Source organism: Macrobrachium rosenbergii, chromosome 53, assembly GCF_040412425.1.
Source record: "Macrobrachium rosenbergii isolate ZJJX-2024 chromosome 53, ASM4041242v1, whole genome shotgun sequence".
Lineage (NCBI taxonomy): Eukaryota > Metazoa > Arthropoda > Malacostraca > Decapoda > Palaemonidae > Macrobrachium > Macrobrachium rosenbergii.
Window position 1 is genome coordinate 5,182,824 of NC_089793.1, and position 26,449 is coordinate 5,209,272.

The following is a 26,449-nucleotide window of genomic DNA, read 5'->3' on the forward strand; positions in this document are numbered from 1 at the left end:
ATATTTTTTAGTCTGAAGTGCCGTTGACACAATTTTAAGCCAAGATTTTTCCTGGCACTATATGCGATGCTTAGAAATAAAATGTAGCGAATAGTGAACGTTTTAGTAACAGTAATACCGAGAAGGGGCGGTTTGTTTGCTAGCTATATAGATTAATACGGCTTATTCCTATTAGTGACTGATTGATTTATTAGGAGTTATTTGGCGACACAGTTACTAAGGCCATTGATTTTCCTATTGAAATTACTGTACAAATACTCTACTCATATCAATACGATCGCAAACGCTTTCCGAAAGAGAAACTTAATTTTACTGGAACATTTATTTGTTGTCTATATATTTATTCTTGCGTCCATATATTGATAATTTTTCTTAACATAAGCTCACCGAATTCAAAATACATAATAGGTAAGGCATTCACCAGCGATTAAATAAGAAGTGGTATTTTTTTTTTTTAGTTGTCAAGAACCATTTCCTCATCAAGGCCATTCTGGTTATTGATTTAATATTGACTGGACTGAAGAAAAAAAAATCCCATAAATTGTTTTTTGGGTGTGGATTGTTAGTCGTTTTTTTTCACGTTGCAGGTGTCTTAAGTCAAGGATAAGATTAAACTGTTGTTTTAGATTTACCTGTCACGAATTATATGATTAGTAAAGATAAGAGTAATTGAGCGACTGATTTAAGAGTACTCTGTCATCGTGAATGATAAAAGTGTTGTTGTCATTATTATTATTATTATTATTATTATTATTATTATTATTATTATTATTATTATTATTATTATTATTATTACTGACGTTTTTTTTATTTAACTTCTATACCCATTATTATTATTATTATTATTATTATTATTATTATTATTATTATTATTATTATTATTATTACTGACGTTGCTGTTGTTGTTTAGCTATACCCACTTTTGAACACCGATGAACTGAAACAATTGTACCCATTGTATTCAAGACGATATTGTAATGCTTTTAACTGTAAACGAGTATTGTGCATTAGCCGCACCAGACACTCCATGATGAATTGTTCGGCCCCAAATAGCTAAGGTGCCGAAATCAGTACATAAGCGTTGTAAGTGTTTTAAAATTAGCCGTGGACCACGCCCCTTGAATGGTATACCGTCAGGGCCAGATGTTTCCAACAAGGAAAATCTGTTTCTAGTCAGTCACTGTACTTTGCTTTAGGTTATATGAACTTTAAGGAAATAATATTGCCAGATGACAGATATTTTTTTAGAAAGATACGGGAATAAGGCATTGGACTGATGTGACTATATGGCTTTCAACCTGGTACCCCGTGGGGGGTTAGTGCCGTCAGTGCACCGCACGTGGTGCACTGTAGGCATTACTTAGGGGTCTTCGCAGCGTCCCTTCGGCCCCTAGCTGCAACCTCTTTCGTCCCTTTTACTGTACCTCCGTTCATATTCTTTCTTCCATCTGACCTTCCACCCCCCTCTAAAAATTTCTTTCATAGTGCATCTGCGAGGCTTTCCTCCTGCTACACCTTTCAGACCTTCTTACTGTCAATTTCCCTTTCAGCGCTGAATAACCTCATAGGTCCCAGCGCTTGGCCTTAGGCCTAAATTTTATATTCTATTCTATTCTATTCTTTCAACCTGGTCAAGTTCAATAATTGTATGATGGTCTCCTGTGTGCTAAGCATCTTCTGCAGGTGGTTGGTTCTGTTCTTCTAAGCGGAGATAGTTCTCAAATATCTGAAATTTTACTAAATACAAACCAGTTGTTTTGAATAAAATCTGGATTTGGGAAGCTATTTTCCTCCAGTTTGCGTCCTTTCAGCTCTTCAGTGTTACATATAGGAAAAAGTTAAACTACAAGAACGTCAGTAATAATAATAATAATAATAATAATAATAATAATAATAATAATAATAATAATAATAATAATTAGAAGAAGACTCTCTTAAACAAACTTCAATAAAAAGAATGGCCGTCTGGATACAGTTGAGTTTATACTGCAGTTTCTCATTCTCTCGAAAAAGTCGTTGTTTGTTGCAGAAAAAAAAAGACTAAATTTACCGGAGCGAATAAAAACGATAACTGTTGACACCTACCATCGCTGCGTCCCAAGCCCAGTCCCGGTACTTTTGGTCCTTGGTGAGCCTCCAGAGGTAGAACCACGTCTCTATCGCCTCCGGCCGAAGCGCGTAGTGCCTCGCCGAGGGCAGGATTTCTTGACCCGCCTTCGTCTGGGGGAAGTGGAAGCTGTCGGGACCAAGACCCGTCGCAGTTCGGGCATAGGTCTCCCGGCACGTTTTGGCAATGCCCTCCGCGATCTCCATTTCGCGTTGCGAGTTCGGGCTCGGCAGGTATTTTGCTCCGAGGGCGTACATGCCACCTGCAGGGAGAAGAAGGGTCTGTTGTTGCTTTTGGGATAGATTTTGGAAGTCGGTTAAAATAGAATAGGAGATTTGGGGACTGAAGTTTTTATAGCTGTTTGCTTTCTCTCAAGTCAACGGTGTTTCTTTGTGATAGAGTAATTTTTAAAAATCATTGTGAATGTTTGAAATGTAATTATAAGTGAAAGAGGAAAGACAATATTTGTACCCAACAAATTGAAATTTTGAGGGAATCCAGCATTGCATTATTATTATTATTATTATTATTATTATTATTATTATTATTATTATTATTATTATTATTATTATTATTATTATTATTATATTATTATTATTATTATTATTATTATTATTATTATTATTATTATTTATGAGAAAGACTTAGGACATCAAACATTTAAATGATTTGGATTTTATTTAGAAAATAAATTTGCAAGAAATCATCAGAACACAATAGGTTAAGTTTTAGAATCATTATACTCTTCTTCTTTTACTGTCCTATTTCATCACCTGTATATTCCAGTACTTTACTGAGGGGTTCCACGCAGCAATTTACTGAGGCTCAGGTTCACTCGAAGGCAGGTGTTAGGTCTTTGAACAGTAATTATTGTTGGGTTAACATTTGTCCGGAACCTTCCCCCTTCCCCCGCCCCCCCTCTCTCTCTCTCTCTCTCTCTCTCTCTCTCTCTCTCTCTCTCTCTCTCTTCTAATGTTAGGTCCTAGAAGATTGATTGTTTGGTTGATATGTGTCCTCTCTCTCTCTCTCTCCTCTCTCTCTCTCTCTCTCTCTCTCTCTCTCTCTCTCTCTCTCTCTCTCTCTCTCAAATGTTACGTCCTAGAAGATTAATTGTTTGGTTGACATGTGTCCGGATCCCCCCCCTCCTCTCTCTCTCTCTCTCTCTCTCTCTCTCTCTCTCTCTCTCTCTCTCTCTCTCTCTCAAATGTTACGTCCTAGAAGATTAATCGTTTGGTTGAAATGTGTCCGAACCCCCCTCTCTCTCTCTCTCTCTCTCTCTCTCTCTCTCTCTCTTAAATGTTACATCATAGAAGAACAATTATAGGGTTGACACGTTTCGGACTCTCTCTCCTCTCTCAAATGTTACGTCCTAGAAGATTAATTGTTTGGTTGACATGTGTCCGGACGCCCGCCTCCCCCCTCTCTCTCTCTCTAATGTTACATCCAAAAGATTAATTGTTTGGTTGAAATGTGTCCGGACACCCGCCCCCCCGGCTCTCTCTCTCTCTCTCTCGCTCTCCCTCTCTCTCTCTCTCTCTCAAATGTTACATCATATTGAAAATAAATTATAGGTTGGGACACGTGTTTCTGGACTCAACTCTCTCTCTCTCTCTCTCTCTCTCCTTCTCTTCTCTCTCTCTGAGCAACATCAGACGTGTCTGCAGCACGGTACCAGTCAGGTGCTCGGTGAATCACTCGCGATATTGCACCGGGCAAAGCAAGCCAGGTGATCCATCTGAACAACCGCCCACGCCGGCCGCGATATCAGCCCGGAGTGAGTCTTGCAAACCAGGCGGTCGGTAATGACTTGTATGGCGTCTGCATAGCCTCTGCCTGGGCGTCCGTCGAGCTGACTGGATGTGGACTTGACAGGCACTGTAGAAGCTGTCGCCGAACGCCCCGAGGGACGTGTGTCCTGAAAGACATGATTCTCTGTCAGCTGACATTCTTAGGTCTTACGATGTTCCTCGGGAAACGAGACGTATGGGACGTCTTGGCCAAATATTTGAATGCCACAAGTTTGCAAAATCCGGAAAGATCCCCTTAGGAACCCCGCACTTGCATATGTTGATATTTGCTTATCCCTAAATCATCACAATTTAAGTCTGTTCCATTGTATACATGATATCGAAGCAGATATTTTAAAGCTTGAACGTGGCTGGTCTCAGAAGTGCTATTCAAATTCACATTTTGTCAATCAACGCCTTTGTATATCAATCTTAGACATGAGAGCCCAGCTTAAAATAGCATCATTTTTATTCTCTGCATGCAATACATTCAAAGTATTGTGTGATAAAAATCCACAATTATACAGTAAACTATAGTACTATGGAAAATTCAGAAGCAAAGACTTTCGAACACCTGAGCAGGTTCCTCGTCAGTGTTAAAGTTAGCAATGATGAGGAAGGAATACCGTTCAGGTGTTCCAAAGTCTTTACTTGTTTTCCATAGCAATATACTTTACTATATAATTGTGGATTTTTATTACACAGTACTTTGTGCGTAATTCATGCAGAGAATAAAAATGATGCTATTTAAGTCATTTTTTCATGTCAAAAATTGATTATGCAAAAAATGCTGATTGATACAGTGTGAATTTCAATACTATTTCTGAAACCAGCCACGTTCAAGTTTTTGTATCTGCTTGATATCATATGTATGTTATGAAAGACTTTCAAACTGATAATTTAGGCAATGTTTGAATATCCCAGCAGCATATGTTGCTTTCAGGAGGGAAGAAGGAGTGTATTGCTTACTGGGACATTATTTAAAATATTATCGTGGCAAAGTAAATTACGCCATTCAGAGCAGATGTCCTGTCGACAGATTACTATATCTTATAAAAATATTAATACTATATCTTATAGAAATTAACACTGCAAAAAATAAACCGAAATTCTGCGCTGAAACTTGGCATCTGAATAACAGTGAATGTTTAATTTATTTATTTATTAATACAGATTTGTTTAAATGTTACCCTATTTTCATTTGCACACTTGGCTTTCCTTTCTGTGTTTTTCCCAAAATTCTTTTCAGTTTATTTACTTGAATGGGTAGGTTGGTAGATTGTCTCGTCTCATAGGACTGTTATTATTATTATTATTATTATTATTATTATTATTATTATTATTATTATTATTATTATTATTTGTAGATTGTCTCGTCTCGTAGGACTGTATGCCTGTTATTATTATTATTATTATTATTATTATTATTATTATTATTATTATTGTTGTTGTTGTTGGTAGATTGTCTCGTCTCATAGGACTTTATGCCTATTATTATTATTATTATTATTATTATTATTAGTAGATTGTCTCGTCTCATAGGACTGTATGCCTATTATTATTATATTATTATTATTATTATTATTATTATTATTATTATTATTATTATTATTATTATGATACGTACGCGGAGTTTTCAGTCTCACCAACAAACCCTGGAAACGAGAGACTCATCAGCAGAATTAATAGACTCACGCTGGCCCCACTGTCCATTATAGGGACCATGTAATTAAAGAGGTCTCCCATGTGGCCTTCTGACGGCTGCCTGATCTCTGAAACACCTTATCTCGGAAGACCGGGTTCCCCGTCACGTCCGACAGGTACAGGAACTCCAGATGGAGAGTCCCGAACTCGGAGAGGATGCTTGACCCTCCGTTCGCCCAGCGATGGTTGTTGGTTTTCTGGTGAGTAGAGAGAGAGTAGACGGAGATGCTAGGGGATATATATGCATGTATGTATTGTGTATATGCATATATATATATATATATATATATATATATATATATATATATATATATATATATATATATATATATATATATATTTTGTATCTAAAAATATATATGGTGTATATATATATATATATATATATATATATATATATATATAAACATATATGATATATTTTAAAAAGTATATGGTATATATTTAGAGAGTATATAAATATATATTATATATAGAGAGAGAGAGAGAGATGGTGCTAGACTGAGTAGAGAGGTCAAAAAAAAATGTATCACACTTCCAGTATAAACAGTAAAAGTACAGTAAGCATAAACCTGATTCTGGATCACATGACGTAATATTTAGTTAATTGCCGGTTTTTATAATATTTCTGCCAAGAAATAAAAATCACTTCTGTTTCTAGGAAATGTAAGATTTGGTCAACGAATAACACAATTCACATTAATTTACAGTATATAAGATTCCTTACTGTACAGGATGCTAAACTAAATCTTCTATCCTTTTTTATTGTGATAGTAATGAAACATATATTACTCTTTGACCACACAAAGTTGAATAATTTTTTACTGCAATTATTTGATTATTTTTTACTATGCCCAATTGAATTAATTCACATATTTTAATTCAGTTTTGATATTCGCAGCTGCCTTCACTCCGTTCTCTATATGTTAGTGAATGAAAGGAGAATGATTTAATCATGTGGTTTTCATATTTGACATGTACGACCAGTCGTACAACTCCTAAGACGTTTTTACGATAAAAGCTCGTGTCATTCATTATTTAGCTGGCATCATAATTGACTGATTATTCATGATATCGATAAACATCTTAGAATTGACCATTTTGTGGTGGTCCTTGATTTAAAAAGCATTTTGAGAGAATTACTTATATTTTGATAATTGTTTTAATGTAAATGCCACACTAGTTAAATTTAGCCCCCCCTTTCTCTCTCTCTCTCTGTTTGATCATTATTTCTTGATAATTGTTTTAAACATTGTCGCACTTAGTAAATTTAACTAATGCACCCCATTTCCGGTGTTGATGAGGCCAAACGAATCCCAGATCTCGTAGAGAAGGCTGGAAGGAGTTTTGTTGCAATCTGCAAGGCACGTTCCCTGAATATGGCTTCGCCCGTCAGGGCGTAGGCTGACAGTAGGCCTCCCACGAATCGAATGTTGACCTCGAAGAGGGATACCTCTGACCTCTGGGGAAAAAAGGGGAAGATTATTAATGGATGATACTGTAGCTGGTATGACCTTTTGAAATTTAATTAATTTTTAGATTCTTGAAATCAGTAGTAGCTATTAGGTAACTGTAAGAAAGTGGGAGGTAATTAGATGTTTACTTTCTGCCTTAATATATATATATATATATATATATATATATATATATATATATATATATATATATATATATATATATATATATATATATATTTTTTTTTTTTTTTTTTTTTTTTTTTTTTTCAAGGAATCTTGTAGTTTAAAAGAAGGAAACAGAAATATGTTAGCTAGCTGCCTTAATATTTGTTTTTTTTGTGGTGGAGTAATCTTGTGACATAACGAAGGATATAGGAAATTATCACCTGAATCTTGTTAATATTCTTAAGTGTTTTCGGCACCGAAACACAACCTTGAAATTCCACTTAAGTGTAACTCTTGTGAACGTTAAATTCTAGCTAACCTTTAAAGATCCAAATAATGTTGTTACGAAGAACCCTTTGTACATCGATGCCTCTATCTCACAGACATTTAGTCGCCTTCCTGACAAGATACCGGGAGGATCTTTTGAAATTATTACTCTTGATATCTTGAAGGGATTCGACAGTCTGGCGTATACTCGGCCGATCTGTTTTCCGGTGTTATTCATCCGGGGGTAGTGCCGTCAGCGCACCTCACGTGGTGCACTGTAGGCATTACTTAAGGGGTCTTTGCAGCCTCCCTTCGGCCCCCAGCTGCAACACCTTCCACTCCTTTTACTGTACCTCCATTCATATTGTCTTTGTTCCATATGACTTCCCACACTCTAACAATTTTTTTTCTTAGTGCAACGTTGCGAGGTTTTCTTCCTGTTAAGCCTTTCAGACCTTCTTACTGTCAGTTTCCGTTTCAGCGCTGAATGACCTCATAGGTCCCAGCGCTTGGCCTGTGGCCCAAATTCTTTATTCCTGTTCCTATTGAAGTATTCAAATACATCTCTATTTAGTGTCCTTACTGTCGACACTTTTTCTGTCCTGTGATGGTGACTCGGCGTTTCCTCGCCTACTCATTCTCTCATCTCTATATATATATATATATATATATATATATATATATGTATATGTATATATGTATATATATATATATGTATATGTATATATATGTAAATATACATATGTATATTTATGTACATATATGTATACATATACTTTAGCATGCATACGATTATATACATGCCTAAGACTGTCTGCTTCGGGAACTCTTTCCTGTTGTATTAGAGGTAATCGTATGCGTTTTATTTTATGGAGAACACATTCAGCTTAATATCCAGTAAAGTATTTTGCTCAATTTAAAAGTTCTCAACTATCAGCAAGAGTAATTGATACACATTTCGAAGAATTAATCCAGTGTTAGAAAGCCTCAAGTCTAGGTTGGACAAAAAGGGTCGACGTTGTTAATTGCAAAAAAAAAGGAAAGAGAGAGAGAGAGAGAGAGACTTGTTCCTTTTTCATTAATATTAATGATATATGTCTTGTCACGCAAGTGTACCGAATACTTAACTCCATCGTTTAGCAGCAAGGCCATGCAGAGAGAGAGAGAGAGAGAGAGAATTTTGTTTAATCAAGACTAGTTTAATTGTTAGGAATTTTTTTGTTTACATTTTGAACTCTGTCAACAGTTTTCTCTGACTCAGCCAAGTGGCTTGGTTGAACTACTTAAGATAAATAATCTCTCTCTCTCTCTCTCTCTCTCTCTCTCTCTCTCTCTCTCTCTCTCTCTCTCTCTCCTCTCTCATCAAGTGTAACAAAGTTAACTGTTTGGAGAAGCTGGGTCCCAGACTGCCGTAGTACTACTTTACTTGTTGCCATGCAGATCAGTATCATACACGCAATGCCCAGTTTCGTGTTCAGCGCGATAAATATCTCTCTCTCTCTCTCTCTCTCTCTCTCTCTCTCTCTCTCTCTCTCTCTTCTCTGTGTTTTCCTTTTTAGTCATATTCTTGCCATAATGAGCTATAACCCTCTCATGCATTAGTTGTTATTCCCCATTTTTCTCGGAAAGCCAGAGATTATCGGAATAGTAATCTTTGTCCACCGTAACATACGGGATCGAGCTACTCGTTATCCCCATAGATTAATGGGCCTTTTTTTTTCCGAAAGGGTTAACGTATCCTCCTCCAGGCAACGAAAGGTAATTGTATCTCGACATGGCATTCTGCCGCTTTTATTCCTTTTGTTTCCCGTCATTGTCCACAGACCTAAAAGGTGGAGATATTATTTATTCATTTTCAATGTGGCTGTTCAGCTTTCAGTGCGTGACGGTCACGTTCCTTTCCGTGAAGTTTTACCGTTAAGGAAAGTCTCACTTCATCTGAATCCATTAAAAATTCCATTACTTTGAAAATCATTTAAATAATGGTCGGGAACGTCTGTCCTCGGCGCCACGTGGATACTGTGTTTCTTAAGAGAACTCTGTCTCTTAAAGTTTGCCTTGTCATTCGTTAATATAGCTCACAGAAAGTCTTTAAGTGGAACATGCAGAGAATTTGAGGCAATGTAAAACCACTTCGTCAAAGAATTGCAAGGTTATTGCAGTCCAGTAGCCACATGGGATATATGGAATTTTTTTTTACCATGATATTAAAGTGTTCTCATAACTTACGAAATCGTGTTACTATTCAACAGCTGATATAGACTGCACCCTTAAGTGAAACGTGACGAAAATTGGCTCGAGAATATTAAAAAAAACTGAAGAAAACTAAAGAAAACTATAAAAAAAGAGAGGAAAGAGATATCGAGAACCCGTACAAGAAGAAAGATGATTTTCAAGGGACATAGACGTTAATTAAGCCGATAGATATGTTTATATACACATGAACGCTAAAAAAGGAACCTGGATGAAAAGTGAAAAATAATTCCAGACAGGAATGTCAGATGCACTGAGTTCCAAAGCGAGGAAGCTCTGGTCTCATACGGTGTGACAGTAAAATGTGCTGGTCATCATGCTACAAGCGTGTATGTAGATATGAATAATGAACTTGGTAACGAGTGAAAGAGAGAGAGAGGAGAGAGATGGTGGAAAGATACAGGTGTGGATCGTGGCTTTATTTTATTCACACCTGAAAACTGTAGAGTAGGACTTTGTCGACGTTTGAAAACTGTCGAGTAGGACTTTGTCGATATTTGAAAATTGTCGATTAGGATTTTGTCGACGTTTGAAAACCGTCGAGTAGGACTCTGTGAAAGAGAGAGGGAGAGAGATGGTGGAAAGATACAGGTGTGGATCGTGGCTTTATTTTATTCACACCTGAAAACTGTCGAGTAGGACTGTCGACGTTTGAAAACTGTCGAGTATGACTGTCGACATTTGAAAGTTGTCGATTAGGATTTTGTCGACATTTGATCGAGTAGGACTTTGTCGACATTTGAAAATTGTCGATTAGGATTTTGTCTAAATTTGAAAACTGTCGAGTGGGACTTTGTCTAATTTTGAACTGTCGAGTATGATCTTATTTAAATTTAAAAACTGTCGAGTGGAACTTTATGTGCACCTGAAAACTATCGAGTTAAACTTTGTCTACATTCGACAGCTGTCAAATATGACTTTGTTTACATAAGAAAACTGTCGAATAAGACTTTGTCTGGACTTGAAAGCTGTCGATTGGGACTTTATCTATACCTGGAAACTGTCGAGTAGGATTTTGCCTACATTTGAAAACCGTCGAGTAGACTTTATCTTCACTTGAAAACTGTAAGTTAGAACTTTATCCGCATTTTAAAAGGGTAGAATAGGACTTTTTAACCGCCATTACAAGTTGTAAAATAGGATTTGCCTGTGCTCGAATACTTGGCATAAAGCAGAAGTGGGACTTGAATGCAGATAATATTATAGTCATTAAAGTAACCATCTTATTGTACCTATATAAAAACAAGTGAAAAATGCGCCGAAGTTTCTTCGGAGCAGTCGGGTTTTCCGTACAGCGTGTAATGTTGTATGAAACTCTCAACCGCGTCCCATGAAACTTTCAGCCACGGCACGGCGCTGGCCTGTGTTGTTGGCACCTATATTGTTGCCAGACGCACGATCATGTCTGACTTTAACCTTAAATAAAATAAAAACTACAGAGGTTACAGGGCTGCAATTTGGTATGTGTGATGATTGGAGGGTGGATCATCAACATACCAATTTGCAACCCCCTAGCCTCAGTAGTTTTTAAGATCTGAGGACGGACGGACAGACAAAAAACCATCACAACAGTTTCCTTTTACAGAAAACTAAAAAGTGAAAAACCCTAAGAGGTTTAACCAATAGAAGGAATGAAAAAAACTGTTAAAATTTGTTAAGATGCATGAAATGAGAATTCCTGAATAGGCAAAGGCGCTAATGGAATGTAATGAAAGTGCACAGGTGATGTCTGAATGCCGCAAAAGACTGATTTTGTCAAGGAAAATGTTAACTTTTGGTAATTTTACTAATTTTATACAGGAGGACTATGTCTGATTATATTGAATTTCATTTGCGTAAATACACGTCAGATTCCCACCTGTGACACAGGTGTTTCATTTGCTCGAAGCTTCGAAAAGACCATTAACTGTGATTACTGTGATTATGAAGGCTACTTATTACCATAACTGTCTGTACTATATTTGAAACTGTTTACTTCGTAGTCTTAAACCAGCACTTACTTGATAACACACCCTTATCTTATTACTGTAACTGATTTTGTTTGTAGGATGAGATATCTAGTTCATAATTATTTTATGTGATTTATTAAGATTTTGAAAAAAAAAGTTTTGAATAAATGTGAGATATTTTTTATAGGTATGGCTACTTAAGCAACATTCTGTGTACAGATCTTTTGTAAAGAAATGTAAATGAAAAATTTTATCTAATATGGCTTCTAGCTGGAATCAAGGATTCAGTTTAGTTTAGTTCAATTAAATTAAATTCAATTCAGTTAGCCAATGCTGAAGAATCAGTTTGAAGACAACACATTAAGGATCAATAACCGTATTTAGCTTTTGAAGGTCAAGGCAAAAGGGCATTGTCAGGATGAATTTAATATCCATATAAAGTGGATCATTAATTCAGCACCCATAGAGTTCTGGGTCACTATGTATGGATTCTTCAACATCAGAGTTTAAGGTCACTGGCCCCGAAGATTGGTAGTGTCGTCAGTGCACCTCATGCGGTGCACTGTAGGCATTAAGGTTCTTTGCAGCGTGCTTTCGGTCCCTAGCTGCAACACCTTTCGTTCCTTTTACTGTACCTCCTTTAATATTCTCTTTCTTCCATCTTACACTCCACCCTCTCTTAACAATTGATTCATAGTGCAACTGCGAGGTTTTCCTCCTCTTACACCTTTCAAACCTTTTACTGTCAATTTCCGTCTTCATGCTGAATGACCTCATAGGTCCCAGAGCTTGGCCTTTGGCCTAAATTCTATATTCAGTTCAATATCCATGTAAAGTGGATCATTAGTTCTGGGTCAGCAGTTAATTGAAGTAAATATTTATCGGTAACTATGATGGATTCTTTAACATCACAGTTTAAGGTCACTTAGCAGGAGTAATCTGGACAGCTTTTAGAATTCAGAGGCTAAATATAGGTTGAATATTCATTCGTAAAGGTTCTAAGACCAGTTATCATGAATAATAAGATCTTCCGAAGTTTTTTTTTTTTTTTTGTTAGCATGTTTTCCGCGTAATATGCCATTATCATCGTTAAATCAAAGGAAAGATGAATATACAGGGATAATGAGGAAAAACCAAATTATTATAGAATTATTGTTGTCATAGAATCTTTAAGACTTCAGGGTCAAAATTCTTGCCACATGAAAAGCGGTAGTCGATGTTCAGAATACTGTATAAAAAAAATCATTTCAAACACTTTTGTAATGAGTTTCTAAAAACGAATTTCCATTAACCTTTTGTCCGCAGTATATTATTATGTTCCGTGGGCGGTGACCGTAATTTTTGCAACGCCACTAAACAAAAACCGGTCAACGTTTTTCACCATAGACCAGAGGCCTTTTCGCGAGAGTGGCCATAAAAGTGAATCTGACTTCCTTTGTGTTATCTTCGACAGGAAACCTAATTATAAGAGACCACGAAATAAACAGGATTCCCAAGTAATATATAACTTTTTCTGAACTAGGGAAAGGTAAGGTTTATCTTGAAAACACCTGCCTTGTGGCTCGAAAGTCACTTGTTACAAGTGTGACTCACCAGCTTGTAATTGAAATGGCATCAGTTCGAAATTCTCCTTGTACAACTCCCTATGAACAGTACATAGTTCCAATTTGTAACTCATTTCTAATTCGTAAGTAAATCCTCTGCATCTAGTAACATAAATCATTTACCAGCTTGCAACTCGTTTATAGAGCTCAACAGTTCGTAAATCATCTAAATAATTAGCTTGCAACTTATTTATATAACACACAATTCCTAAAGCACGTGCATCGTCAGTCATTAATTAGTAACTTCTTTACATAACGCCATCTTGCTTTCATTCAAATAACTCTTCAGTTTGCAACTCATTCGTATATCCCATCAGCATGTAACTCATTTATAAATCGTCAGTTACCAGCTCATCTATATAACTCACCAACTTGCAGCATATAATCATAACTCAGTCATAAATTAATTAGTAACTCCCCTAAATAACTCACCGATTTGCATCTCGTTTATACAACTCATAAGCAACTCATTTCCAAAACCCGCCAGCTTGCAACTCATTGTAACTCAGCTTGTAACTCATTCATAAATGATTGATGAGCACGTCATCTACTTAACTCACCAGCCTGCAACTCATTCTCATCCATTATAATTCATTAGCTCAATCTGTAAAAACCAGCTCAGTAAACTCATTTATAACTCTTGTAATTCATTTGTAAATCTTGCAACTCATTCAAATTCATATAATAACTTCATCAGCTATATCGCTAATAACTTGCAACTCCTAGTATAACTCATCAGCTCATTCATCTGCTCATTCATACAACCCAGCTTGAACTCATCCTTGAAACTCATGCATTCATTTATTGCAACTTATCATCTTGCACCATCCAACTCATTCATATCAATCATCTACTCACAGCTCACTCCCGTTTGTCAAAGTCATCAGTTAATGAACCTTTTATCGTCTTGCAACTCATTCATAGCAGCTCATCCATCAGCTATAATGGTAACTCACAATGAATGAGCAGCCTGTCAGCCTGTCGAAGTCCAGCTCCTTCTCTACCCACTTCTTGGCCTCGTTAAACTCCTCCATGAGACCCATGATGAAGAGGGTATCCAGGGAGTCGATGAGCGTCGCGCCCATGTCCCGCGCCCCGAAGAGCCCCGCCGTCTGCCACTGTTTGCTCACGGGGCGCAGCTCGTTCCTGCCCCAGGCGTAGGTCTTGTACCCCTTCCACGCGTGGAGGGTCATCTGCGGGAAGCACCGTGGTTTTTAGGTCGATTGATTTCATTTGCAAGGAGCGAACTTTTTGGTCAGTCATGAGACAGTCGTGTAGTTATTGGTAGGTTCTTGATAAGTTTACCCCGAAAATGATTTAACTGTGCAATTAAATTAATCTACTTAAGAAGGATATATGGATTATATTTTTTTAATAATGTGAATGATTTGTTGATCGCTATTTTTAGTTTCTGTGCCTTGTGGATAAGCATTTCAATGTGGCTATTTCTAGTGTGACTATTTCTAATATGAGTAACTCTCGGACAGATTTTTTTAACTCAATTAATTGGATAATCATTTTTAATGATAATTATTTTCAATGTGAATAACTTTCGAGTAATTACTTTTAATGTAAATATTTTCAGTGGGAATAACCAGTGATTATCGTTAATTTGAACGATTTGATTTTTACATGAATTAAAGTGATCGACTTGTGAATGCTTAGCAATGTAATGAATTATAATTGCTCTGGAGATATGAATATAAATTCAAGACGCTTATTTTTTACTATAACAGTCTTTAAGGTTACTGACTAGCTTTGAGAATTATCATACTGACTTTAATCATTTTTAGTTTTCTGAAAAGAAAACTATTGTGTCGGCTTTGTTTGTCCGTCCTCACTTTTTCTGTCGGCCCTCAGATCTTATAAACTACTGGGGCTAGAGGGCTGCAAATTGGTATGTTGATCATCCAACCTCCAATCATCAAACATACCAAATTGCAGCCCTCTAGCCTCAGTAGTTTATATTTTATTTATGGTTAAAGTTAGTCATAATCGTGCATCTGGCAACGATATATGCCGGGCCACCACCGGGCCGTGGTTAAAGTTTCATGGGCCGCAGCTCATACAGCATTATACCGAGACCACCGAAAGATAGATCTATTTTCGGTGGCCTTTATACGCTGTACAGAAAACTCGATTGCGCCGAAGAAACTTCGGCGCATTTTTTACTTGCTATATTGAGTAAATTGTGGGTGATCCAAACAGTTCAAAGGCTCATTATCGCTTATGGTAATAACTTAAGATTTAGATTTTATATTTTTTATAAGTTAGGTGTGAATTGCTTGCTCAATATCCCTGAGAGATCAGTTTTAGGAAAGTGAGGATTCAATATTATCAGAATTAACATATGAATATATTTATATCAGTGTTGTATTCTCTCACTCTTACTTTTTCTGTTCTTGAAAAGAAAAAGAAAAAAAAAAAATGCGCCGAAGTTTCTTAGGCGCAATCGAGTTTTCTGCACATCATATAATCAAAGCCAGCGAAAATAGTTCTATCTTTCTGTGGTCTCGGTATAATGCTGTATGAGCCGCGGACCATGAAACTTTCAGCCACGGCCCGGTGGTGGCCTGTCCTATATCGTTGACAAATGCACGATTATGGCTAACTTTAACCTTAAAGAAAATAAAAACTACTAAGGCTAGAGGCCGCAATTTGGTATGTTTGATGGTTGGAGGGTGGATGATCAGCATACCAATTTGCAGCCCTCTAGCCTCAGTAGTTTTTAAGATCTGAGGGCGGACAGAATAAATTGCGGACGGACAGACAAAGCCGGCACAAAAGTTTTCTTGTACAGAGAGCTAAAATTGTAAAATATGTTTCCTCGAAGAGATTTAATAACCAGTTTCCCCACTAATTCTTATATTCTAATAAACAGTTTATACACTGGTCGCTGGTATAGTGGTTAGTGTCTTTCGACTGCCACTCAGATGTCATGAGTTCGCGCCTCCCCCAGGGCGATGAAAAATCACCGGCTCTGTATCATAATCAGTTACTGCCTCAGTGTGTGGTCTGAGGTGGGAGGTTGAAACCAACAGCTTATTGTTGAATCCGAACCACATTTTAGCGAGAAATGAATTTCTGTCACCAGAAATAAATTCCTCTAATTCTTCATTAGCCGGTCGGAGACTCGAACTTGGGCCTAGCGAGTGCTAGCCGACAACTCTACCGACTCGTCCAACGAGGAACTGAATTTCAAGCCGATGGCCCCTTTGATGGGCTTGTTCCTTAGAATAGGTTTCCTCTGCTGAATAAAATAAATAAATAAAATATTGATTTTTATTGGAGTGTAGACAAATATTTGGAGCGTAAACGAATATAAGTGATACAATTATAAAATTATCACTTCCCGCTGGAAGCATTAGGGTACAGTTCTTTCAGACCAGAGGGCGCTTGTCGACCAATTACATTCTCTCAGTTGTGGCTTGTCAGATATTCACCAGTACACATAAGCCTTTTATCGGTACGCTGTGTTATATTGCTTTTTTTTTTCTCACCCTTAAGTAGCATGTCATATGAAATTTATAATGTTTACTGCAGTTTATTGGTAACTGTTCGTATATTTAAATAGACTAGGGGAGAGAGCAAAATTGTTTTGAAGTTGATTTAAGTTTACAGACAACAGTTTCATATGCATACACACACTATATATATATATATATATATATATATATATATATATATATATATATATATATATATATATATATTATATCACATGAAAAGAACAGGTTACAACAATTGCTGTTGATAAATCTTTATGGTTTTATGTTGTAGTAAACTTATAGAGGTATAATTCCAGGTGATGAAAGGGACACTTACACGCACACCCACACACACACACACACACACAAACATATGTATATGTGTATATATATATATATATATATATATATATATATATATATATATATATATATATTATAATATATATATTTATACAATTATAATCACTTTTGAATACGTGGTCATTTATCACACATTACCACAGGTATTTTATTTTTCACCTGTGGTAATGTGTGATATATGTATATGTATATGTATGTATATATATATATATATATATATATATATATATGTGTGTGTGTGTGTGTGTGTGTGTGTGTGTGTGTGTGTGTGTGTGTGTCACTTTCATCACCTGAATTATATCTGTATAAGTTTACTACAACATAAAACCATAGAGATTTATCAGTAGCAGTTATCATAACACCTGGCCCATTTCATGTGATAGCTGACACCTGGTTATCCGTAGTTCCTCCGGTAGCAAAAATCGACGTCACTCATAGTGATTAATATTACCATTATTATTATTATTATTATTATTATTGTTGTTGTTGTTGTTGTTATTATTTCAGTGGATGCAACCTATTCACTTGGGACAAGCACACCAAAGGGGCCATTGACTTGAAATTCTTTAAGCTTCCAAAGAATGTTGGTTTCGACCTCCCACCGCAGACCCTACACTGCAGCAGTAACTGATCACGATACAGAGACAGTGATATTTCATCGCCCTGGGGGAGACGCGAACCCGCGACATCTGAGTGGCATGCCACGACACTAACCACTATACCAGCTGGATTATGTGTGTTCTATATTGCAAAAGTGTGATGACAATATAAATGAGGCTTTGGTTATTTATTTTATATATACTGTTATGTAAATTAAAGTATACAACACATGAATTACAGTTACAAGATAGGAATATTGGTGTATTGTTCTATATTGCAAAAGTGTGATGAGAATATGAATAAAATTGGGGTTATGTACGTTCCGCAATGTGCATTGCAGTACAAAGTATGAACCGAATGTTACAAAAATAGGAAATATTTAGCGGTCATGTACATTCCGTAACGCAGAAATTAGTACAGAACAAAAGAAATCGCGACGATGCTAGTCTGTAATGCTAAAATGGCTACCAAACATCAATGAAATTTGTGTGTACTGAAAAACGAATATGTATACCCTGTGAATAAAAAGAAATAAGGAATTCATAATTTCACCGAATGCACACTGCGTCGATCATAAACCAGGAGGTAATTATAAAGCGTAATTATCTCAGCCTGACGTCTGCCTGCCTGCCTATCAGTCTGCCAGTCTGTATGTATGTCTTCCGTCGTTGTAAAGCTAGCGAGGAAGAATAAGGAATGTAGGTCACCCAGCCACCAGACGTCTGATATGCAGTTAAGTCTGAAAGGAATGTTCTTTTGGTAAGGCGGAGCAATTATTTCCCTTCTGTTGTATTCACAAGACTGAATAAAAAAATGAAAAAAAGTAAAAAAAGGAAACTCTCGGTCGCCCCAAAACGCCTCGCTCGCGAGCGCGCCGAGGATCGGTAAAAATAGCTGCTTATAAACCGTCGATAAACATTGCACTTGACCGTACTTGAGGCGTTGTAGTGTTGTGTGTGTGTGTGTGTGTGTGTGTGTGTGTGTGTGTGTGTGTGTGTGTGTGTGTGGATACCCCCTGTACTTCCACTATCTCATGGTTGGCTTGCTTTGTGGGTATCTGGGAATTGTGTGTGTGTATATATACATATAATTATATATATATACATATATATATATGTATATATACATACATAGATATGTATACATATATATATTGTATATATATATATATATATATATATATATATATATATATATATATATATATATATATATATACTGTATATATTCTCCTTTTATGTCTATTTATTCTCCTCTCTCCTCTTCCTCTCTCTCTCTCCTCTCTCTCTCTCTCTCTCTCTCTCTCTCTCTCTCTCTCTCTCTCAACACTAGCTGGTAATCCAAGAATTATACATACATACATACATATATGTACATACACTTGTGTTTATGCATTCCGAATTATTATCTTAATCGAAAAGCATCATCCTTTTGATATAATGACAAAAAAAGAAGAACGGTAAAATCAAATAAAATGAAAGACCGTGAGATATGCCAGCTTCTTCTACTCCGTATGTTATCACTAACGTGAATATGCTGGCTGTTACGCCCGACGAAAACCAGACACTGTGACACATGAGCCACCCCCCCAAACCCCCACCCCCCAGGAGACCTTCACTGAAACTTGCAACATACCCCAGGAGTCCGACGGGAAGGGCATTGAGTCGCAGAAGGGCCAAGACAGTGAGTAAGAGCAGTGCCACTGAAAATGTGCTCAGAAGAATTTGTGCCTCTTATGTAAGTCCGGCCTCGGCGAGCGAATCGGTTAGGCTAGACCTACCTCGGTTTTTCATTCGTTTTCAGCCATTTTCCATTTTGTTGAGTTCAGAAATCCTCTGAACTGAAGCCTTGTCATTCTGATCGCTCGGGGATCAGAGGGGGAACACGTTTTCATTGGATTTAGTGGAGAGAGAGAGACAGAGAAATAGACAGATAGAGACAGACAGACAGAGAGAGGGAGAGAGAGACGCACACAGACAGACGAGAGAGAGAAATAGACAGACAGACAGAGATAGAGACAGGCAGGCAGACAGAAAGAGAGAGAGAGACGCACAAAAACAGACAGAGACAGAGAGAGAGAGAGAGGCAACGATCCCCAACAGCCAGATATGATGACCCGTGATGTCGAATCTCTTCTCCTAAATCTCGTTATTTATCGCATTAACAATTCCTGGCGTTTCCGCATTGTTACTACTGCACATGTAAGACGTCTTCCTGTGCCAGGTGGACCAAATGAGAGCCGTCAGGCGGGAGGGCGCCCGAAAATAACCACGATCAACAGATAGATGGGAATTGTTATGATCTGCGCTCCCTCGGAACATTTTGGCTGGTCAGAATAGAGGGGCGTGATGGTGACATTGATTAAGTTGTAATGTTATGAGTTTTGTCATATATATATATATATATATATATATATATATATATATATATATATATATATATATATATATATATATATAAATTTATATATAATATAATATATATATATATATATATATATATATATATATATATATATTCTTGCCAAAACGTTATGCCCTCTCACTGGTAAAGCAAAATGAGTAAAAGAATCTAAGTGTTGTAAGAACTGGCGATATCTGCTCTGTTGAATTTGTCGAAAGTATTGCGCTATTGCAAGGCTTACAGTATTCTTCATAATCACTCGAGAGAGAGAGAGAGGAGGGGGGGGAGAGAGAGAGAGAGAGTATGCTACCTATTTTAGACTCCCAAGAGTGTTGATTGATGTGAAATAGCACAGTACCAGCTTTACTTCAGTCTTCTCCAACCTCCTAACAACTCCTCCCTCTTCCCTCTCTCATCGTCCTCCCCCCCCCCTCCCCGCCCCTCCCCCCACACACTCACACACTGACGTCCTTATCTGCAAAACGAGTAACATTAAACTCTTGTGTTTACACCTTGTCGTTCCTCCTAAAAATTGTAAAGCGGGTAACTCGCGCATCAATAGGCAGACGCATAATCTCTTCTAAGCTTAAATGCTTTCGCCAGCGGGAGTGCTTCCTTCATCCTTGCTTTTACCCTTTATTTTGTCTCTCCTTTCCCTCGCAACAGGATCGGAGTCCTCCCCTCCTTGGATGACCACGCGACTGGCATCCTGGGAAGATGCCCCAGCCTCTGGCTGGAAGTGGAACTAATGTCATCGATAATTTTTTCCACAGTTTTCCTCCTTTTCCGTGCTTGTTTATGAACTTCAGGGTCCATTCCGAAGGGTCTTCCGCGGCGGGCATCCGGAACGGCACAGCTGTCACCCGCCCCTGAGAGTAAGACGCCCCTTGGCGCAGAGGGACGCGATCATGCCCACGGAGAGGAGCAGACACGGAACGAACAGCAGGAACAAGCAGATCTTGACGCGCGATCTGAACACTCGTTTTAGCCAGAGGGAGCTTCGCTGCCTCGTAATGTACAACGGGAGCACATTAGCCGAGGCCATGGTACGAGCGAGTGCACCAGCACGCTCTCGACGGAGTCCGATCGCGCACTGGGACAGAGGCCATTCAGTCATTCAGTGACGAAATGCGTTCTTCTGTTGGTGCTAGTGCTAGTGGTGCTGCTCGCTGCTCTGCACTAACTATAAGCTGTTAGTACGTTGATAACGGGAGGGGGGTTGGGGGAGAGAGACAGAGGAGGCGTATCGAATCGCGTTTTCTTTTATCGTCCACATCTGACGATGGGCCGCGCTGAAAGTCCACTTTTTTTTTTTAGTCATTACTCTCATGATTACGTCAGAAGGCGCTTACTGAGATACACAAGACCTTAAGCTGTACAGTGTAGTCGCCAAAAGAATCTGAAGTAGTTTATTAAAAAACAGAAATATTGCATTGGTCTACTCCCACATCCTTTGATTAGACTCTCTTATCTCATGGGACGATTTAGCTATTGTAAACACTTAAGCCTGGTTACAAATTAGGCCAGCCAGATAAAGAATATCACTGGAGAGAGAGAAGAATCGATAGAGCAGCATATATATATATATATATAAGATATATATATATATTATATGATATATATAAGATATATATATATATATATATATATATTATATGATATATATATATATATTATATATATATATATATATATTATATGATATATATATATTATAGGGATATATATAATATAGTGTGATATATATGGACAGCAGGGACTATCAAACTATTCATAACCTTCACTATTAATGTGTATGTATGTAAAGAAACGCAGATTTGCGTGAGTGCAAGTGCAACTCGCAAGCGCGCGGCGTAACTCGTAAAACCTTCCACAGTCAGAAAATCCGATGATCTTATCTGTAGTCGTAAATCCCGGATTTTTCCTCTTCTTTTACGATCAGTATACTACACCGTTTTTCCCTTCATGATTCATCTCTAGCACCTTGACGATGTAATTCATCGTTTTCATTTTTTTTTTTTTTTTCACCATTTCTTTGGCGCATGGAGTATGGTCTAAACTTTGATGACGTGTCTAGACTAACAAGTTACCCTGAGCTATTTTTTTCCTTCATTCCGGTAGTTAGTGATGTAACGTAATTTTTTCCATTCGCAATGCCTGTCATTCACATGAGGTAGCATTTTCCTCCGGTCAGTAACGTGTAATCATTACATGCACAGTCTTTTTTTTTTTACAGTGACATGTGAAATCATTTTTCCTTCAGTCAGTAACATGTGAACGCCGTAGGGAGTTAGTGCCGTCAGTGCACCTCATGCGGTGCAATGTAGGCATTACTTAAGGGTCTTTGCAGCGTCCCCTCCGACCCTAGCTGCAACTCCTTTCATTCCTTTTACCGTACCTCCGTTCATATTCTCTCTCTTCCATCTTACCACCCTCTCCTAACAATTGAGTCATAGTGCAACTGCTTTGAGGTTTTCACCTTTCAAACTTTTACTGTCAGTTTCCGTTTCAGCGCTGAATAGCCTTAGTTGCCCATGCTTGGCATGGCGTTCAAAATCTACAAAATCAGCCCAATCATTAACATGTGAAGATTTCCTTAGTCAGTAAATATGAAACTTGTTTCTCAACTGGTCAATAACGGGAAGTAATTCTGTTTAGTCAGTAACGTGATATTTTCTGCTTGGGGTCAGCACCCTAGAACTCATTTTCCTTAGTCTTGTACATGCGAAATCATTTTCCTTTAGCCAGTAACATGTGAACTCATTTTCCTGTGGTCCGTAACATGTGAAATCGCTCCTTTAGTCCTGAACATGTGAAATAATTTTCCTTTAGTCCGTAACATTTGAACTCATTTTCCTTTGGTCCGTAACATGTGAAATCACTTTCCTTTAGACAGTAATGTGAAATCATTTTCCTTTAGACAGTAACATGTGAAATCATTTTCCTTTAGTCAGTAACATGTGACATTTTTCCTTCACTCAGTAGCATGTGAAGTCATTTTTAATTTAGTCAGTAACACGTGAAATCATTTTCCTTTAGTCTGTAACATATGAAATCGTTGTCCTTTAGACAGTAACGTGAAATTTTTCCTTCTGAGTAGCATGCATGCGAAGTCATCCTCCGTTAGCCAATAACGTGAAGCGATTTTCCATTCAGTCAGTAACATGCAAATCATTGTCCTTAAGTTAGTTAGAAGTGTAGTCATTTTTTCCTTCAGTAACACGTAAATCATTTTCCTTCAGCCAGTAACACGCGGAGCGATTTCCCCGTCAGTCAGTCCAATGTGAAGTAACTTTTTCGTTCAGTCAGAAACGTGAGAATCAAATGTTGTCGGCATTGCACCAACCTGCTCTCTCAAGCGCTGACGAGATTTTTTACTTTTTATATCGATCGCTTCTGCTGATTTGTGGTGACCCTGATTTTTTTTTATTTTATTTTATTTTTTTCCCAAGTTGGGGTCGATCGTGCATGATCTTCTGTGAACAATTTGCTGGTAGAGCTGTCGGTATTTGTGTGTGTGTGTGTGTGTGTGTGCGCGCGTGTGCGTGTATTCGTGCGTGTGTGCGTGTTCTGGTTAAGTGACATCGGTGTATTTTTCTTTGCCTGAGGATTCATGGTTCCTTTGACGTGCTCATAGGCGGACAGACAGACCATATATATATATATATATATATATATATATATATATATATATATATATATATATATATATATATATATATATATATATATATATATATATATATATATATATATATATATATATATATATATATATATAAGTAGGTTCACAGCTGATGAAACAAGCGACTTCTCTCAGAGGATTAAATGAATAATCGACCAAAATTGATCCATTCGAAAGTAATCATACTTGGCTTTAAGTCTGAACATCAGCAAATATAAAAATAAATCAGCTTTTTTCTCGATTTTGAAAGCTATCGTGATAACTAGTAATCACTGAAAAATTCCATAAGAATTATTCCCTTACAGATTTGTTGGCAGATAAGTTGTGTGTGTGACTGTGTTGAGAGAGAGAGAGAGATTTGAGAGAGAGTTGTGAGAGAGAGAGAGAGAGAGAGAGAGAGAGAGAGAGAGAGAGAGAGAGAGAGAGAGAGAGAGAGAGAGTATGGTCACATTTTATGTGAGCCAAAATCATCATTTGTGTTCTGTAATAAATGAATGTGAACAGAACTACCTGCCAACAAATCTGTAAGAGAATAATTCTTGTGAAATTTCTCAGTGATTATTAGTTACAATGATAGCTCTCAAAATCGAGAAAAAAGCTTATTTATATTTCCTGATTTTGAAACTTAGAGCCAAGTATGATTACTTTCTAATGGATCAATTTTGGCCCAATATTCATTTAATCCTTTGAGAGATGCTGCTTACATCACCAGCGTAGGGATACTGTGGACCTACCAATGTTATTATTATTATTATTATTATTATTATTATTATTATTATTATTATTATTATTATTATTCCATGGTAATCAGACTGCTCAAATAAACTCCAGTTCATTCCAGAAGGGTACCCACCAATGTAATTAGGGTACCTACCAATGTAATTATGTTGATTAATGATGACAAGTGCCTTCATTAAAAAAGAAATTAACAGATTATATGGGAAACAGTGAAGGGTGTGAAGAACAGACCTAACTCGTACTCACCTTTCTAGTTCTTTTTTTCCTCACATTCCTCTTTTATCAGTTTATTCTTCTCGTTTTATTTCAACAGGGAATGTGATAACATAAGAACTATAAATACTCAGGTCAATTGGTAAGAACAAGGAGCGATTGCCAGCAACGAATTTTGTGAATTTAGGAATTGCCAGGAATTGCAAGTGGTAAATAATCATATTTACTCGCAAACAGAAACAATATAGCTTCAACATTAAAGATTGCTGAAGTTAGAGGGACTTGCATTAATAAACAAAAATATGGAAAGGAGGAAAATAATGCATCGCAACGAGACGAAGTAAACTCGAACCAATAAAAGAAAGATTAAGTGAGGTGCCGTTGTAAAGGCATCGCCCACCGATGTAAATCAAGTGATTATAGAGTGACAGCTTGGTGAAAGGAACCTTGGTGTGGAATGGATTAGCAAGGCCGTCTTATCGGCGATAACAAGAATTTTAAGTTATTTTGTTATTTTCTTGAGTGAAGCCACAAGGACAGTATAAATACCTTATCTTATTTGAGAAACTGGTAAGTTATAGTTAAAGGTTCTTGTGTAATAGGCCTATGCTAGGCCTCTACAGCCTAGGATCTAACCTGTACAGCCTAGGATCTAACCATATATTATATATATTTTTCCAACTGCTAATGATCTGTTTGATATGATTTTTAGTGTTTTTTGGGCAAATCCCTTTTTATTTGGTTTGGTGCACTCATTACCCTTGTCTAACCAATTATGGGGGACCACTTAGAAACCCAATTTTTGGGTGGGTAAAATTAATTATGATGGAATTGTACTAGCAATAATGTTATATGTGGAAAAAACATGATGCAGGTGAAAAAATAGATAACTTTTAGTCTTAGAAGTGAAAATGTTAAGAGAAAAAACAAATAACGTTTTATCTTTAGCTAAGGACACTGGTCGTACCTGACCAAGGTGGTATGGGACCCCCAATATTTACAGGGTTGCATCCTAGCCCAACAAGGGTGCCACTTCATGCATGGATGGCTTGGTGTGTGCACCCCTCCCTCCCCCTCCATAATATTCCATACATTTAGTGTATTCCATACCATATGTTTAATATGTCAAAGGAGGTGCGTCATAAGTAGGAGGGGGGTCTGCCATCCTTCCAGTTTTTGGATGTGGATTTTGGGAGATTCTATGAGACTTTCTTTAAAGAAAGAAAAAAATGAATAAGACAGCCAGTCCTCTTACAGAACATTAGGTCTATCCCCACCGAACTGTCACAAGCTGATTCACTTTAGGTCTAAAAATGGATGGCTTTGCAAAAAACAGCAGAAGAGATAAGCATAAATATCTGTATCTCATCTTATTACTTAATGTATTATATCATTTTATAATAGTGATACTGTAAATTAAATTTGTAGTATATTTTATATTTTCACATATTGATTTGTAGTGTGTCTGTTCATCAGCATATTGCATCTAACAAAGTGTGTATTACTTTTATTAAAGTGTTTGAATCATCAGACTTGCAGTTTTCCAGATACAAGTTTTACGACGGGGTTCATTAAACCGAAAATCGTCATCGAAAATTCAAAATCTTAGAAAAACTTTTAAGTGTTTATTTTTATTAGTTTTTTTCAAATTATGATTATTCTGCTG

At 37.1% G+C, this 26,449-nt stretch overlaps 1 protein-coding gene and 1 pseudogene across 1 annotated transcript in view; one reads left to right on the forward strand and one right to left on the reverse strand.

The window, feature by feature from the left end:
• LOC136834045 (mannosyl-oligosaccharide alpha-1,2-mannosidase IA-like) overlaps positions 1-14,560 on the reverse strand; it is a 19,881-nt gene extending 5,321 nt beyond the window's left edge. Inside the window, exons 1-5 of the mRNA XM_067096303.1 lie at positions 14,267-14,560; positions 6,882-7,059; positions 5,654-5,826; positions 3,803-4,022; positions 2,086-2,449 (exon numbers count right to left, since the gene is read on the reverse strand). Of these exons, the coding sequence (XP_066952404.1) occupies positions 2,086-2,449; positions 3,803-4,022; positions 5,654-5,826; positions 6,882-7,059; positions 14,267-14,486 (1,155 nt within the window). The 5' untranslated portion in view covers positions 14,487-14,560. The remainder of the gene's footprint in view (positions 1-2,085; positions 2,450-3,802; positions 4,023-5,653; positions 5,827-6,881; positions 7,060-14,266) is intronic.
• A 10,643-nt stretch (positions 14,561-25,203) lies between these two features.
• The window catches only part of LOC136834046 (putative neural-cadherin 2), a 316,958-nt pseudogene continuing 315,712 nt past the window's right edge, over positions 25,204-26,449 (forward strand).